The sequence below is a fragment of the Pygoscelis adeliae genome, unplaced genomic scaffold (assembly GCF_000699105.1).
Source record: "Pygoscelis adeliae isolate BGI_AS28 unplaced genomic scaffold, ASM69910v1 Scaffold179, whole genome shotgun sequence".
Taxonomy (NCBI): Eukaryota; Metazoa; Chordata; class Aves; order Sphenisciformes; family Spheniscidae; genus Pygoscelis; species Pygoscelis adeliae.
This window is the reverse complement of record NW_008825612.1, coordinates 395,036-407,386: the sequence shown is the minus strand read 5'-3', so window position 1 is coordinate 407,386 and position 12,351 is coordinate 395,036. Positions and strand designations below refer to the sequence as shown.

The window sequence follows — 12,351 nt, the reverse complement described above, 5'->3', positions numbered from 1 at the left end:
GTTGAATGATTTGTCTTTTCCCCTCTGTACATTCCAGCCAGAAAAGGTGTTGAGATGGGGCATATGAGGACCAAAAGGTTAAAGAGGGGTAACTGAAGAGATGGGAGAGACAGAAATAGATTAGTAGTGAGGAAGTAATCAACCCTGGAAACAGGAAAAATGCAAAATTTCAGTATCATGATCTGCATTTATGTTTTTAACTCTGTGAAGACTTCTGATGTGCTCTACTTTATAGCTTCTTTAAGGTGAATCTGAGCAAACGGGAATCTTAAATGTTGCTGTTAGCTGTAGCTAGCCAGAAAGTCCTGTTTAAGAACGTATAAAAGAGCTTTTCAGGTCCTAGCTTGATTTCTCCCCCACCCCGAGTTTGTTTTTAAAAAACCAACCAACCAAACTAAAAACCCCAAAACAAAACAAAAAAAACTTGGTGGCAAAACATTTATGGCCCAGAAAACTTCAGTATATTCTGCTTTAGACTGGCCACAGATTGTGTGCCTAGAAAAGTAAAGCAATGAGGTCATTAGATTGTACTACGTTACCTGGAAGTGCCTCTTCTTCAAGGACAGCTCTCCCATCCTGAAGTTGGGATGTGAATGTCATTAAAGAAACAGAAAGGTTGTTAGCAGTAGTAGTAGTGGCAGTGGTATTGCCTTTCCAAAATATTTAACTTGTTCAGACTCATCCGTACAAAATCTGTCATACTGGTCCAGGTTATTGTTTTTCTTGGTAAAATGAGAAAGGTGTCAATTTTATATCAGGAAAAAAAGTCATATCTGACAGTCTAAAAAATAAGCTACCGCTGACCTTCACCAACTCTTGATTAGATGCTAATAGCAAGTTTTGAGATTTTTCTTCAGAGTTTTCTACTTGATGCAGCTCAGTTGCTGCAGGAGGTGAAGTGACCTGCAGGGCTGCTAATCATCTGACCACAGGAATTTTTTGAAGAAAGTTACCAAATGAAACATCCTTATGGAGTGTCTTCATGGAGGCTGCTGACTGAATTACAGAACATCTTGAAATAGGTTTCAGTGTATTTGGGGCGGGGGGGGGAAGCATAACAACCTTTTGTGTATTGCTTCATCTAAAAGCAAAACAAAAAGTAAGCTTTTTAACTCCAGCTACCAGCAAAAAAGATAAATGAAAGCCTATGAAAAAGGCCATCCATTGCTTCCTTTTGCCATCTTGCAGCTGGAAACAATATTAACTATGCCATTCTGCATCCCACTTATGGCACCCTCCACATCAGTGACCTTCAACCAGTGTCTTGCAAGTGCTGGGAGAGCCAACACCCTCTGTAGCTCACAACATAAGAAAGGTGGTAGCTAAAAGTAAGAGTAATATGAAGATTTGAATCTGCTGTTACCTGCAACTCAGTATTTGTTTAATGACTTACCATATTTATGTTCTTTCTCTCTTGTTGTTCTGTCTAGCTTTTAAAAAAAAAAAAGGCTGGGGAAATCCTAAGTGTGGCCTCTTAGGCTCTGCTCTGTACTTCTTGTACAACCTCTCTTCCTGTCTTCAAGTTGCTTTGGGATTTGGTCCCCCATTCTCCATTAAAAAATAAAAAAGCTGTCCCCTACAGTGTAATATGCTTTTAGAATAGCATTATGCAGCTAAAACTTAGCAATAGAGGAGACTAATTTTCACTGTTAATGGCAGTCTGTTTGAGAAGTCGTATCAGTTTTCCTCTTACGCCGATGACTGCAATGTGGGAGTTTCTTGTTCCACTGGAAAACTGCTACATTTCATAGTAGTTTTGGGAGCTTCAAAATTGCTGTCATCTTGGAAAAAGCCAAAATGTCTGTCTTTTTTTCTTTTTTCTTTTTTTTTTTTTTTAATTGGTAAGGCAATTTCTTTCTTTTTTTTTTCCTCCCATTTTATCTTCAGGTGAAATATGTCCTATGTCTTGGAAACCTCCTGTTGAAAGTGTTGTCAGATTCAGTAAGCCTCTGGTACATTTAGACTTTAAAGCATTATCTGAAATAAACTGAAAATGTCCAGAACACTGCTACAAATCAGGCTCCTTCCTTGTGCAGAGCAGAGCCATGCTGCATGTTGATTGAGTTGGAAGGATGATCAGTCATCAGTCTCTGACAAGGAAAGTACTAGCTTATATTTTCAGATACTGCATTTTACTTGCAAATATAATCTTTAGAGAGGTCTGTAATCAGGCCTTTTGTTTGCTTTTTTGTTAGTCCAATCTGAGCGACAGGCCTTGCTTGTTTAGGAGAGTTGCAAAGCTTGTCTACCCTTGGCCCAACTTTTGAGCAGTTTAGGTTTGCTCACGTCTTTCAGAGCACCTCATTCCTTCCACCTGGAGAACTAGTTGGCTAAAGTTTTGGTCTCATTGTGGTGAAATGCTGCCTTTCTCATCCTGGGAAATGCAGTTTCTTTTTTAGCCTCTTGTAATCTCCAGTGTCATGGTCTTTGCAATGTGGTCATAAAAGACTTTGGGAAGAGGTGTGGGCAGTGCTTTGATCTCCAATTTCAGCCTAGTAGATTAGTGTGCGTTGTGGTGTGTCCTGCTGTTAAATGAGGCTAATGCTTACTGAAAAGATGTTAGACATAGCCAGGCTCTTTATAGGAGTGCGCAGCAGGAGGATTAGCAGCAACGGACATAATTAATTAAAATGAGATGTTTTGACTTGATATCAAGAAAAGGTTTTTCACCATGAGGACAGTCAAGCGTTGGAACAGGTTGCTCAGAGCAGTTTTGAAGTCTCTGTCCATGGAGGTTTTCAAGGTCCTGAGCAACCTGGTCTGTTCTCGTAGCTGACCCTGCTTCGAGCAGGAGGTTGGGCTGGAGACCTCCCGAGAACCATTCCAACCTGAACTATACTACAATTCTAGATAAGGGAAGGGGGTGTACAAGAAGTGAAAATCAGTAACTGGTACCTGCTTGGTCTAGTCCTCCTTTGGTCTCTCTTCCACTTCTAAACACAACTCTCGTCCCCTATTTCTTCTCTTCAGTTTGTCTAGTCAAGGAACAAGTACTTTCTTGTCCAGAAGGATTTTTATTGCGAGTTATTTTTGTACACTTGTTGCTTTTTTTTTTCTTTTGAAAGGCAGCATTGGCCTCTGTGATTCTTCTATGCTTGTTGCAAATTCCTCTTTGACTTTCTTGCATAGATGGTATGATAATGGTTTATTGTACAGCTGTGGTGTTGGAGGAAGAATGCTAGGACTACTACATATGTAATTGGCAAAAGTAGACTGTCCCTTCAGAGTCCCCATACTGAAGGCAACGCTTTAAAGTATAGCACGAGAGGAAGCTGCTTAATTTTGATTTGTGTCTCTTTTTGAACTGCGGTCTGACAAGTTGGGTTTGTTACGTTTGTAGTTTTGTGTATTGTCTTTCAAGGTTAAATGTAATGTTCTGGTTGCAATATGCATCCAAAAAAAAAGAAGTTTCAGTTTATTGTGTGGAGAAAGGTAAAACAGAGGCTTTTTTAAAGACTGTACTCATTTGCTTCAGTTTTTAGTACCCTTTGTTCATTTAAAGTTATTAACATGTTGACTGCGTTTGCCTTTATTGCCCCTATGCAATTTGCTATGTTGATTGAGTTAATTTAAACAACCTGGTTGGGACCTTCAGGCATTACTATACTAGAAATGTTAATAATGAATCAAATAACCACAGGTGCCTCTTTCCCCAGCAACAGACACTCTCCTTAAAAACTCATTTGCTTTTCATGCTTGCTTAATTATTTAGGCAACCAGCCATGGATGTTTCACAGTGTGAATTCTCATCGCGTTCCAACTGCTTGGTCTTTGTCTTTCTAAAAGGCAGAAGACCTTAACCACCGTCACCATTTGTAATATTTTTCCAGAATGCCACACCATGGTCTTGAAAAGCCTTTTTAGAAATTGCTCGAAGTGAAAAAGTATTGATTTATAAATTTATGGAACTTAGGGTCGAGCAAAACTTTCATTCAATGGTTGCAGCTTTATTTTTTGCTACTGTCCAGAAAGTGAAGTGACCTGGTAACTGTATGAATGGGAGACTCCCTGTTTCCCAAAGAGAGTTTAAAATTCTGGAAGGTGTTAGGCTGATGAAGAGCTGAATTCCTGTGTTGCTGGAAAGGAGGCATTTGGTGTTATTTCTAAAAGTGGAAGTATATTGGTATTTGTCAACACATCAGGCATGATGTGAAAGCAAGAGGAAATTATGAAAGGGTAAGAGTCCCTGTGGAAGTGTCCCTTTGAAATCAGCATCTGATGACTGACAGATGTGAAATGAAAAGACTGTCTCAAAAAAATACTGGGAAGGGCAAAGAGTATAACGAGTAGATGGATCTTCTTATAAAGATGTAACTGAATAATTGGAAGCCATTCCTTCTCCAAATGCCCCCTTTTAACTAATATAAAGTCTTCTGTAACAAGAGCGGAAGTTAACTATTGGTAAAGGACAACATCTTACAGAATCTTAAGTTCTCTGTAAAAACTTAGGGGTAAAAACATCGGTGTTTTGTGGGGGTTTTGTTTGTTTGGTTTTTTTTTTCCCTAGTGCCTTGGTGAGCACAAGATGGAAATTACTTGTGCCAGGTTACAAGAATCTAGGTTTTTAAAAAAAAAAAAAAACCAACAAACAACTCAGTGGCAGGTCCATATGTTTGTAAATTTTTTCTGTTAAATGTGAACTGAATGTAAAATAATATGGTAAAAACTATCAGGGTATGCAGATATTTTAAAATATCCCCTCTGACAGAGGTTGACACCACTCTGTATTAGGTATTAAAGTTCAAACCTAGTGATGGCATCAAGTTTAGGAAATGTTAATATCTGATCAAAATAGACAGAGAGCCACAAGTATTATGAAAGTCTATAAAACAACTGTTACACTTTGACAATTCTGATTGGGGAGAGTTTGGGGAAATACTGTTTTTCAGTATGATCCTTTTAAATCAAGAAGGGGGACAAGAGTCCGAAGTCAATGTGGTAAGCTTTAAAGCTGCGCCAATTCAAGTCTAAGCCAGAGACTTCCTTTTAGAAGGGCATTTTTGTTTATTCACCATTCTAAGGACTCATATAAAATTAGGTTTTATGAATGCAAATGTCATTTGGTTCTAAATTTGGACTGTTAAGCGTTTGATGGATTGGAGTATATGAATTTTTATACGAAGTTCTTAATGAAGAAAGAACTAGAAATTAAAGTAGGCGTCTAAATTAATTCTCTTAATTTTCGAAGCTTAATGGAGTGCAAAAAACCATACAAATTGTGAGAGTAAAGAAAGACTATATGCCTGTTAGATATCTATCATATCTCATCTGTCACAGGATGTATATGTGTGTGTGTGTGAGTAATAGTTGAAATTAGTGACAGTGGCATAAAATTTTGGTGAAAGGGCCTTCTTCCACTAAAACCAAAAGTTCTTAAATATCAAGTTTCAGCAGTTCAATGCCATGACAGATTTCTGGGTGAGCTTTATGCCATCTTTAATTTCCCATTTATGAGAAATGCCCCAGAACCTGTGAATATCTGGTAACTTTTAAAGATGAGAAGCATATTGTTTGAGAGGGCCTGAAGTCTCTTTTCCTACTGATTTGCCAAGAAAACTGGAAGCAATTGAATATTCCCAATTCTTTTTCTGACTTTACCCTGGCATTAAAAACGCGTGAGCTTCATGAGGGAAACAACATGGAGTACGTAATCCACTGTATATTATGCTTTCTTTCTAAATAGGTAGTAACCAGAAACTGCAAAGAAATGCACTTGTGATCAAAAGAAAGAAATTCCCTGATGTACCATTTCTATTTGAATTTATTATTTTGTATAAATACACTGCCTACACCTTGAAGCTCGTCGTAAAACACTGATGATGTGGGTGAAGTGGAAAAGCAGGTTAGATTTAAGTATGTTACTTCTCAAACAGACCATGGATCCGGAGACTTTTAGTTAGGCCAAGGAGAAGAAGATAAAAACCAGTAATCGAGCAATTCTGTTATGCATTTGTCTTTGCTTTAGATTTAATTTGGCACCCACTTTGATTGTTAGAACTTCACTAAAAAACCCTGCTTCTTTATGCCTCTTCATATTTATTTGTTCTTTGATGATTGCATTTATGGAAAGTTTGCTTGAGAGGAGTTTCTTAGAGTGACATGGTTTGATGGGGGCAAACATCAAGTATTTGGATGTTGTGACAAAAAAGCCAGAGGGAGAAATACTTGTCTGAATTTGAGGTGTTTTTTTTTTCTAGACTAAAATGAAAGAACTAGATGAGTTTGTGAAGCCTCTGATGGAAACGTCATACGTAGTTGGCTCCACTGAAGTGACTTTATTGATGAGTGCAGTGAAATTGTCCTTGCAGAACAAGATCTAAGTGATGAGGTTTAAGATTTATAGTAACTTGGTCAGCCAACTTAGAAGGCTGAAACTACAGCCAAACCTCCACTCTTTATGTTAATATTTCTTAGACAAAAAGTCAAAACAAGCCATTCCAAACTTACAGTGAATCTAGAGCATCTAAAGCCAACTGAAACACTGCAGATATTTTGCTGTAGTAAGGTCTGTTCTAGCTGTGTGGCTCATGGAAACTCACATGCTCTCAAATTCCTATATGGATTGCCAGATTCAGTAGGTGCTTATTTTTCTGTATAAAATTTGGTGACTTATTTCCTAAGAAATAGGCTTCTTATTCAAAGGGTATGTTTGTTCACTTACTTCCCATGGAACAGTATTTCTATGTTGCCTGGTATTTCAGGAAAAAAAGGATGGTAAATTTTAAGACTATACTTTTGTATCTTCTAGACCAGTCCAACCATTGGTCAGAGAAAACATGGAAGAAATTCAGTACCTTCCACTAAATATGGAATGAATTAACATCATATCATGCACACTTGATCGAGCAGTCACTTTCAGGATACGTGATCATTCTGAGGATTTCTTTGAAGTTCTCATTTTTTAAATTTGAGAAAAATTCATGTTAAGAACATTTTCCCATAAAGAAAAATTTTGAAGTGCTAGGTGAAAATGTGTCAGTATTTTTTGTTGTTGTTACTTAAATGTATAAATTTATTTTTGCTAGCTTGGTAGAAGCATCTATACGCTTGGACAGAAAGCTTGCTTTTAAACTAATGTTGGTAAAGCTCTTCTGTGAACTGAAAGAGAATATACTTAGTAACAGGATTTTTTTATTTCCATAGGCTTGTACCATAATCAACAACTCTGTTGTGTAATTGACTGCTTAGTAAACACCTTCACTATCCTGGCATAGGAAAGAGAGGGGCAGTTCTGTTACATGAAAGCAATAGAGTATATACTATCTTAAAAAAAAAAAAAAAATCTATTTGTTTGTAGTGTAGGAGGATGAAGTTTTTTCTACTGACTTTGACCTTTATATATGCCTTGGGGGAGCAAGGTGTTCATGGAGCCTCGTGGGAACGTTTGGGGCCGATTGGGAACTGAAGTATATCCTGCCTTTCTTGCTGACCACAAAAACACATGTTAAGATAGTGAAAGAACACTTCCTCAGACTTTTAAAATACAAATGTAGTTGCCTATGCTATAAATTGCAAATCAGAGTATGAAAAGTAACTCCTCCCCTCAGTTTACATCCTCCTGAGTGCAGCAGTGAAGGAGGGGAGGAGAGCAGGGCTCTGTCCCTGACTCCTTAGCAGGTTTGGTGTGGTTTAGGGTTTTTCGGAATTGGTTTATCTTTTTTTAAAGTAGGGTGATCTGGGGCAATGTCCAAACAGTAAGAAATGACAAATAACCCTTGGGGCATGTAGCACCACTCCTTGCTTTGGTGGAAAAGTTTGGTGTGTGCTTGTGCAATACTTCATTATCCTACTTCACGTGATCATACAGAGCTGAAATTTGCACTAACTTGTGAGTATTTGCTCAGGTTTTATTATGTTACAAGATAAGTAACACTTTATATATACTGATATTAAAGTCTGCTTAATGCTTTAAGATGTTAGGTGACAACTGAAAAATTGCCCAAGTAACTACAGAGCAACACTGAGCCCACTGAAGAGCATGATGAACAACTTTTTGTAATTTTTTCAATATAAACTTATGCTTTGATTTACAATACCAATTTGTGCAGCTTTTGACAAGCACCAAGTATTATTCTGTACCTATGAATACCGCTTGTATTACGTCAATTAAATTTTTAAAGCAGGTTGTTTAAGATTTCAAAAGTGTGGGGTTGTTTTTCCTTTCTGCATAAATATTCTATTAAAAACATTTGTGGTTTAAGATTTAAATAATGATGTTTTTTCTTTTAATAGGTGAATGTGTATGTGCTGGGAAAAACTTTCCTTCTGTTGGCCAGAGAACTCTGCATAAATGCTCCAGCCATAGGTATTTTTTTTTTTAGTTGACTTTTGAGTATTTGGGTATATTTTCTGCATGGTTACTTTAAAAGAATATATATGTATGTGTGTATATATCCATAGTATTGTGTGCTAAATACCAAAGTGGTAACTTAAAAATGAAGCTGGAATCAATCCAGGCCGAAGAGCAATGCTGACCATGAGAGCCTGTTTTCCTTTATGTGAGACTTTTTTGGGAGCTAGATGCTATTTTCTTTTACAAATAATTTTGTTGCTTTTTCTGAGAGTAGTTTGAGCTATACTAAGACAATGGGCTGATGTATAATAAATTTGTGTGCGTCTACAAGCTTGCACAGGCCTGTCACACTGCAATTCCAGAGAGATGCAACGTTTGATAAATATTTGCCAAATTTACTATCTGTCCATCACCTGTAGCTGAGGTGTTCAGTGCTTGAAATACAAGTGGCTTGATGGAAAATGACGAGCAACTTTTTCCAAGTATGTGAATAACTTTTTAATTAGTAAGTCATCGCTGAAATTGCAACACAGTGATAGGAAGGTGGGTTTTAACCTGTTAAAGGGTAAAAAAGCTGTTGTCTAGGCTGTAGCCTTTAAGCCAAGGGAATTCATGCCAATTCCAGTTAAGAGAGTGAGTTTATAGAGAGGTCTTGTGACTGTTACCCACCTCTGTGCAGGGATTTTCTTCCTGTATCTTTACCCACTCTCACTCCCACTCTCCTTCATCTGTACTGAGAGAATCAGATGCCTTTTGTGTTCAAGAACAACACACACGCACTCCCCTTCAGATGCACTCAGCTGGGCACGTAACTGCCTGCCTTTGCAGCAAGAGAACCAGGAGCTCACATACTGAGCACTGTCGTGACAGCATCCAGATAGTATGTGGCAGTGCACAGCTATCAGCTGTCGTGGTGTGCTGGCTTCGTTAGCATAGCTTGATGTCTGGTAAAAAGTTCTTTTCACTGATTTCAGTTACCTTCTTATTTTTCATTACTTCTGTTTTTTTAAGAAAGAATAGGCAGAATTTGTACTGCAGCTTAGTTTCAAGGTGAAAATTAATGCAGCTTAGGAAAAAGCAAACAGAAAACCCTTCTAAATTAAATGTAGAGGTACCTGTTATACATGGAAAAACATACTGGTTTAGACTGCTGTTTGAGTATTCTTTCCAAGGTCATTATGAGAAGAGAGATTTATAAAAAACAGTAAATATTTCTAATTGGCTCATCTGTAATGACTGTGAGACATTGAGAAAAAACCTACTTTTATCACTCTTTGAGAAAAGTTAAGGGTACTAGCTATAAAATGACTGCTGATAGTGGCTGGGACTATGTTTTTAGAAAAAACAGAGGGGGAGGAAAGATCCCGCAGCTTTAGTTTAAGGTGGCTTACTTCTAATTACTAATTTTGAATGAACTGAAAGACCATATTGCAAGTATTTCTCTCATGTCTGCTCCTACATGTGAGGATGGGATGTATATTTAGATAGTGGCTGCCAGTATTGCAGCTCTGGGCTCAATCTGCGATAAAGCCTGTCACTGCATCAAGCTTCATGGGTATGTCTTGACTTGGGCCATTCAAGGGGGTGCAGCTTGACAGGTGCGAGTGTCAGTGTTGCTGTTTGCAGGGCAGGCTGTGGAGGTTAACGCAGATGATGCATGTGAATGGGCATTAGAGGCTTTCAAATATAACCACAGGATGATTTTGATCAACTTTGATTACACTCAGGGTTTGTCTCTCTTCAGCTTAGGCAACACACAAAAAACCCTGAGCTTCCACATATGTCAGCTCCCTTTTTTGTGAAGGAAAATAAAGGCTGCTGAGAGATAGTCTCAGTTACCAGGCAAGGGAACCTTCCTATTTGCAGCAATAGCTAATGCACACAGGGGACACTACAGTATCATCACCCCTGTTAACTGTACTGTAGAGGAATTAACAGACACAAGCCATAAGATCAGCAATGATTAAGTACACAGGATTTACGGCAAGTAAAAATGTTTTATATTTCACAGATTCGTAAACTGCTCTAGTTTAGAACATTCTGTTTAAGTCAGCTGCAGTCTGCAAGTTAGTTATCTATATACAAAATAAATGCACAGTGCGTGCAAAATTTAACATTTTTCTGCTTGTTGCAGTCTTAATTAAGTCAAATAGCTTATGAATAAATAAAATAAGATTAAATTCAAGAGCATTCCTTCACTTATTTGTATAGCCTGATGTAGCAGATAGGTAAGTAGCATAACATTCCATACTGCTGCAGAGTTTGTAGTAAAATTGAAAAATCCCTTAATGTGCATGGTTGCAGTATTGGAATACAATCAAGGTGAAATGCATCATGCATAGAAAATGAGCTCAGGTATTTGTCCTCCTTGTACGCCGGTTCCATTAGTACTGTCCGAGGAGCATTGGAACTGGAATGTCACTTTCCCACACTGGACTTCAGTCATTCCCTCTTGCCCAAAGTAACTGAGTTCGTTACCATCAAGGATAGCACTTACATTGTAAAATGTGTCTTGCTCAACCTGCACAGGGTGTTCAAACCACACAGAGAAAGTGTTACTGGAGCCATCAGAGGTAAACTTTGTCAGATTTTGAGCAAGGACAACTCCTAAGCGCTTCAGTTCGATTTTGACGCTGTATTCAGCTTTGCCACAGCTCGAGCCATACAATCCCAGTCCTGCTATAAATATCCGTTTGTCTACGGCAAACTGAATACTGTCACATCGCCCTCGGTACCTCCACTGATTGCTGCGATATGCAGACGACTGAAACCGATGGCATCGCTGAGGTACGAGTCCTTTTCTTTTTGTCAGCGGAAACTCTAGTTTGGGTTTATTTGCGGCTGTGTACCAGAGGAATATGTTGTGAGTTTCCTCAAGGGTGAGGATGTCAGACTGGGCAGCTCCATTGGCAAACTCTTCCAAAGTCATGGTCGGAATCCGCACCAAGTACAAAGCTTTCCCCAGTACATTCCTCTTGTTGCGTGGCGTAACCGGCAGCCCTTGTCTTTTGCATTCAGCCTCTGCCCAGTTGAGAACAGCCTCGAAAACTACCACTTCCTTGGTGTTGAGCGCCTCCCGGGTTACAATGATCTCTAGTGTTTGTTGATCTATCTCGCAGAAGCCCTCTGACTTCAGTGCCATTTCTGCTTGAGCATCAATCACTTCCCAGCAGCGCTGGGTCAGCTCTGGCTCCTCAAAGAGCCTGCTCTGAGACAGCAGGACACAAGCGTTCTTCGCTTCTAAACTGGTCTCCAGAAAATTGACGCAAGCCTTTGCTAGGGCCGGCACGATGTACTTCTTGGCAGCATACAGCGTAGCCAGAACTGTGTCAGCTTCCAGATCTATTTCATCACTATACATATATCTAGACAGGAAAAAAAAATAGTTTCTTAGGAAAAAAAACATATATAGGCCATGAAAGACTGATCTATAATCATCTTTGCTGGCAGCAAATCTGACGTTCAGTATTTGTCAGCACATTAAGTAAACAGTAATAAGTGCGTATTGCACAATGCCAATTAGGAGATGTATATTTTATAAGCTACTTTGATTCTCTCCACGTAATTAGTAGACTTGTAGTGGCCACTTACTTTAATAGGATTAGAAAGGCTGCAGGTTCCACATCTGGTATATGGATTTCAGATTTGACCTCTGCGAGATCACCGTAAAACATAGCATAGAAGACAGAGCTACCAACGGCCAAAACATACTGGAAAATAAAGAGGGAGAAGCCTCAGTAATACGTATCAGTAATAGGGGAGCGTGCTGGCTTTCGACAACACTTACGGAAAGTTAAAAGCTACAGTGGAGGCAGAAGACTGCCTTAGACTGTTCCCTTTAATTGCGGCGTGTGTGAATTACTTCCAAGATTAGATGAGAGCCGTAATTAGGGGAAAAAAATGGAACTCGTTGTAAGGCAGGGGGAGAAGGCGATACGCACAGCAGCATTAAAAAGCCAAAAATTATCTGCACAAACCTTATGGGCAGGAACTTTCTTGGATGCCCCCGGCGGGCCCACGATGAAGTGAACGTCAGCCATGAGTTCGTTATTGAACAT

General features: G+C 38.8%; 2 protein-coding genes across 2 annotated transcripts in view; one reads left to right on the top strand and one right to left on the bottom strand.

Annotated features, from left to right (window-relative positions):
• The window catches only part of BRF1 (BRF1, RNA polymerase III transcription initiation factor 90 kDa subunit), a 174,305-nt gene that overhangs the window by 68,826 nt on the left and 93,128 nt on the right, over positions 1-12,351 (top strand). Inside the window, exon 5 of the mRNA XM_009332719.1 lies at positions 8,233-8,305. Within this exon, the coding sequence (XP_009330994.1) occupies positions 8,233-8,305 (73 nt within the window). The remainder of the gene's footprint in view (positions 1-8,232; positions 8,306-12,351) is intronic.
• On the bottom strand, positions 10,276-12,351 carry BTBD6 (BTB (POZ) domain containing 6). The gene is made up of 3 exons (XM_009332718.1): positions 12,271-12,351; positions 11,885-12,003; positions 10,276-11,658 (listed from the first exon to the last, which is right to left on the bottom strand). Exons 1-3 carry the CDS (start codon positions 12,349-12,351, stop codon positions 10,626-10,628), a joined length of 1,233 nt encoding a protein of 410 aa, XP_009330993.1. The 3' UTR covers positions 10,276-10,625.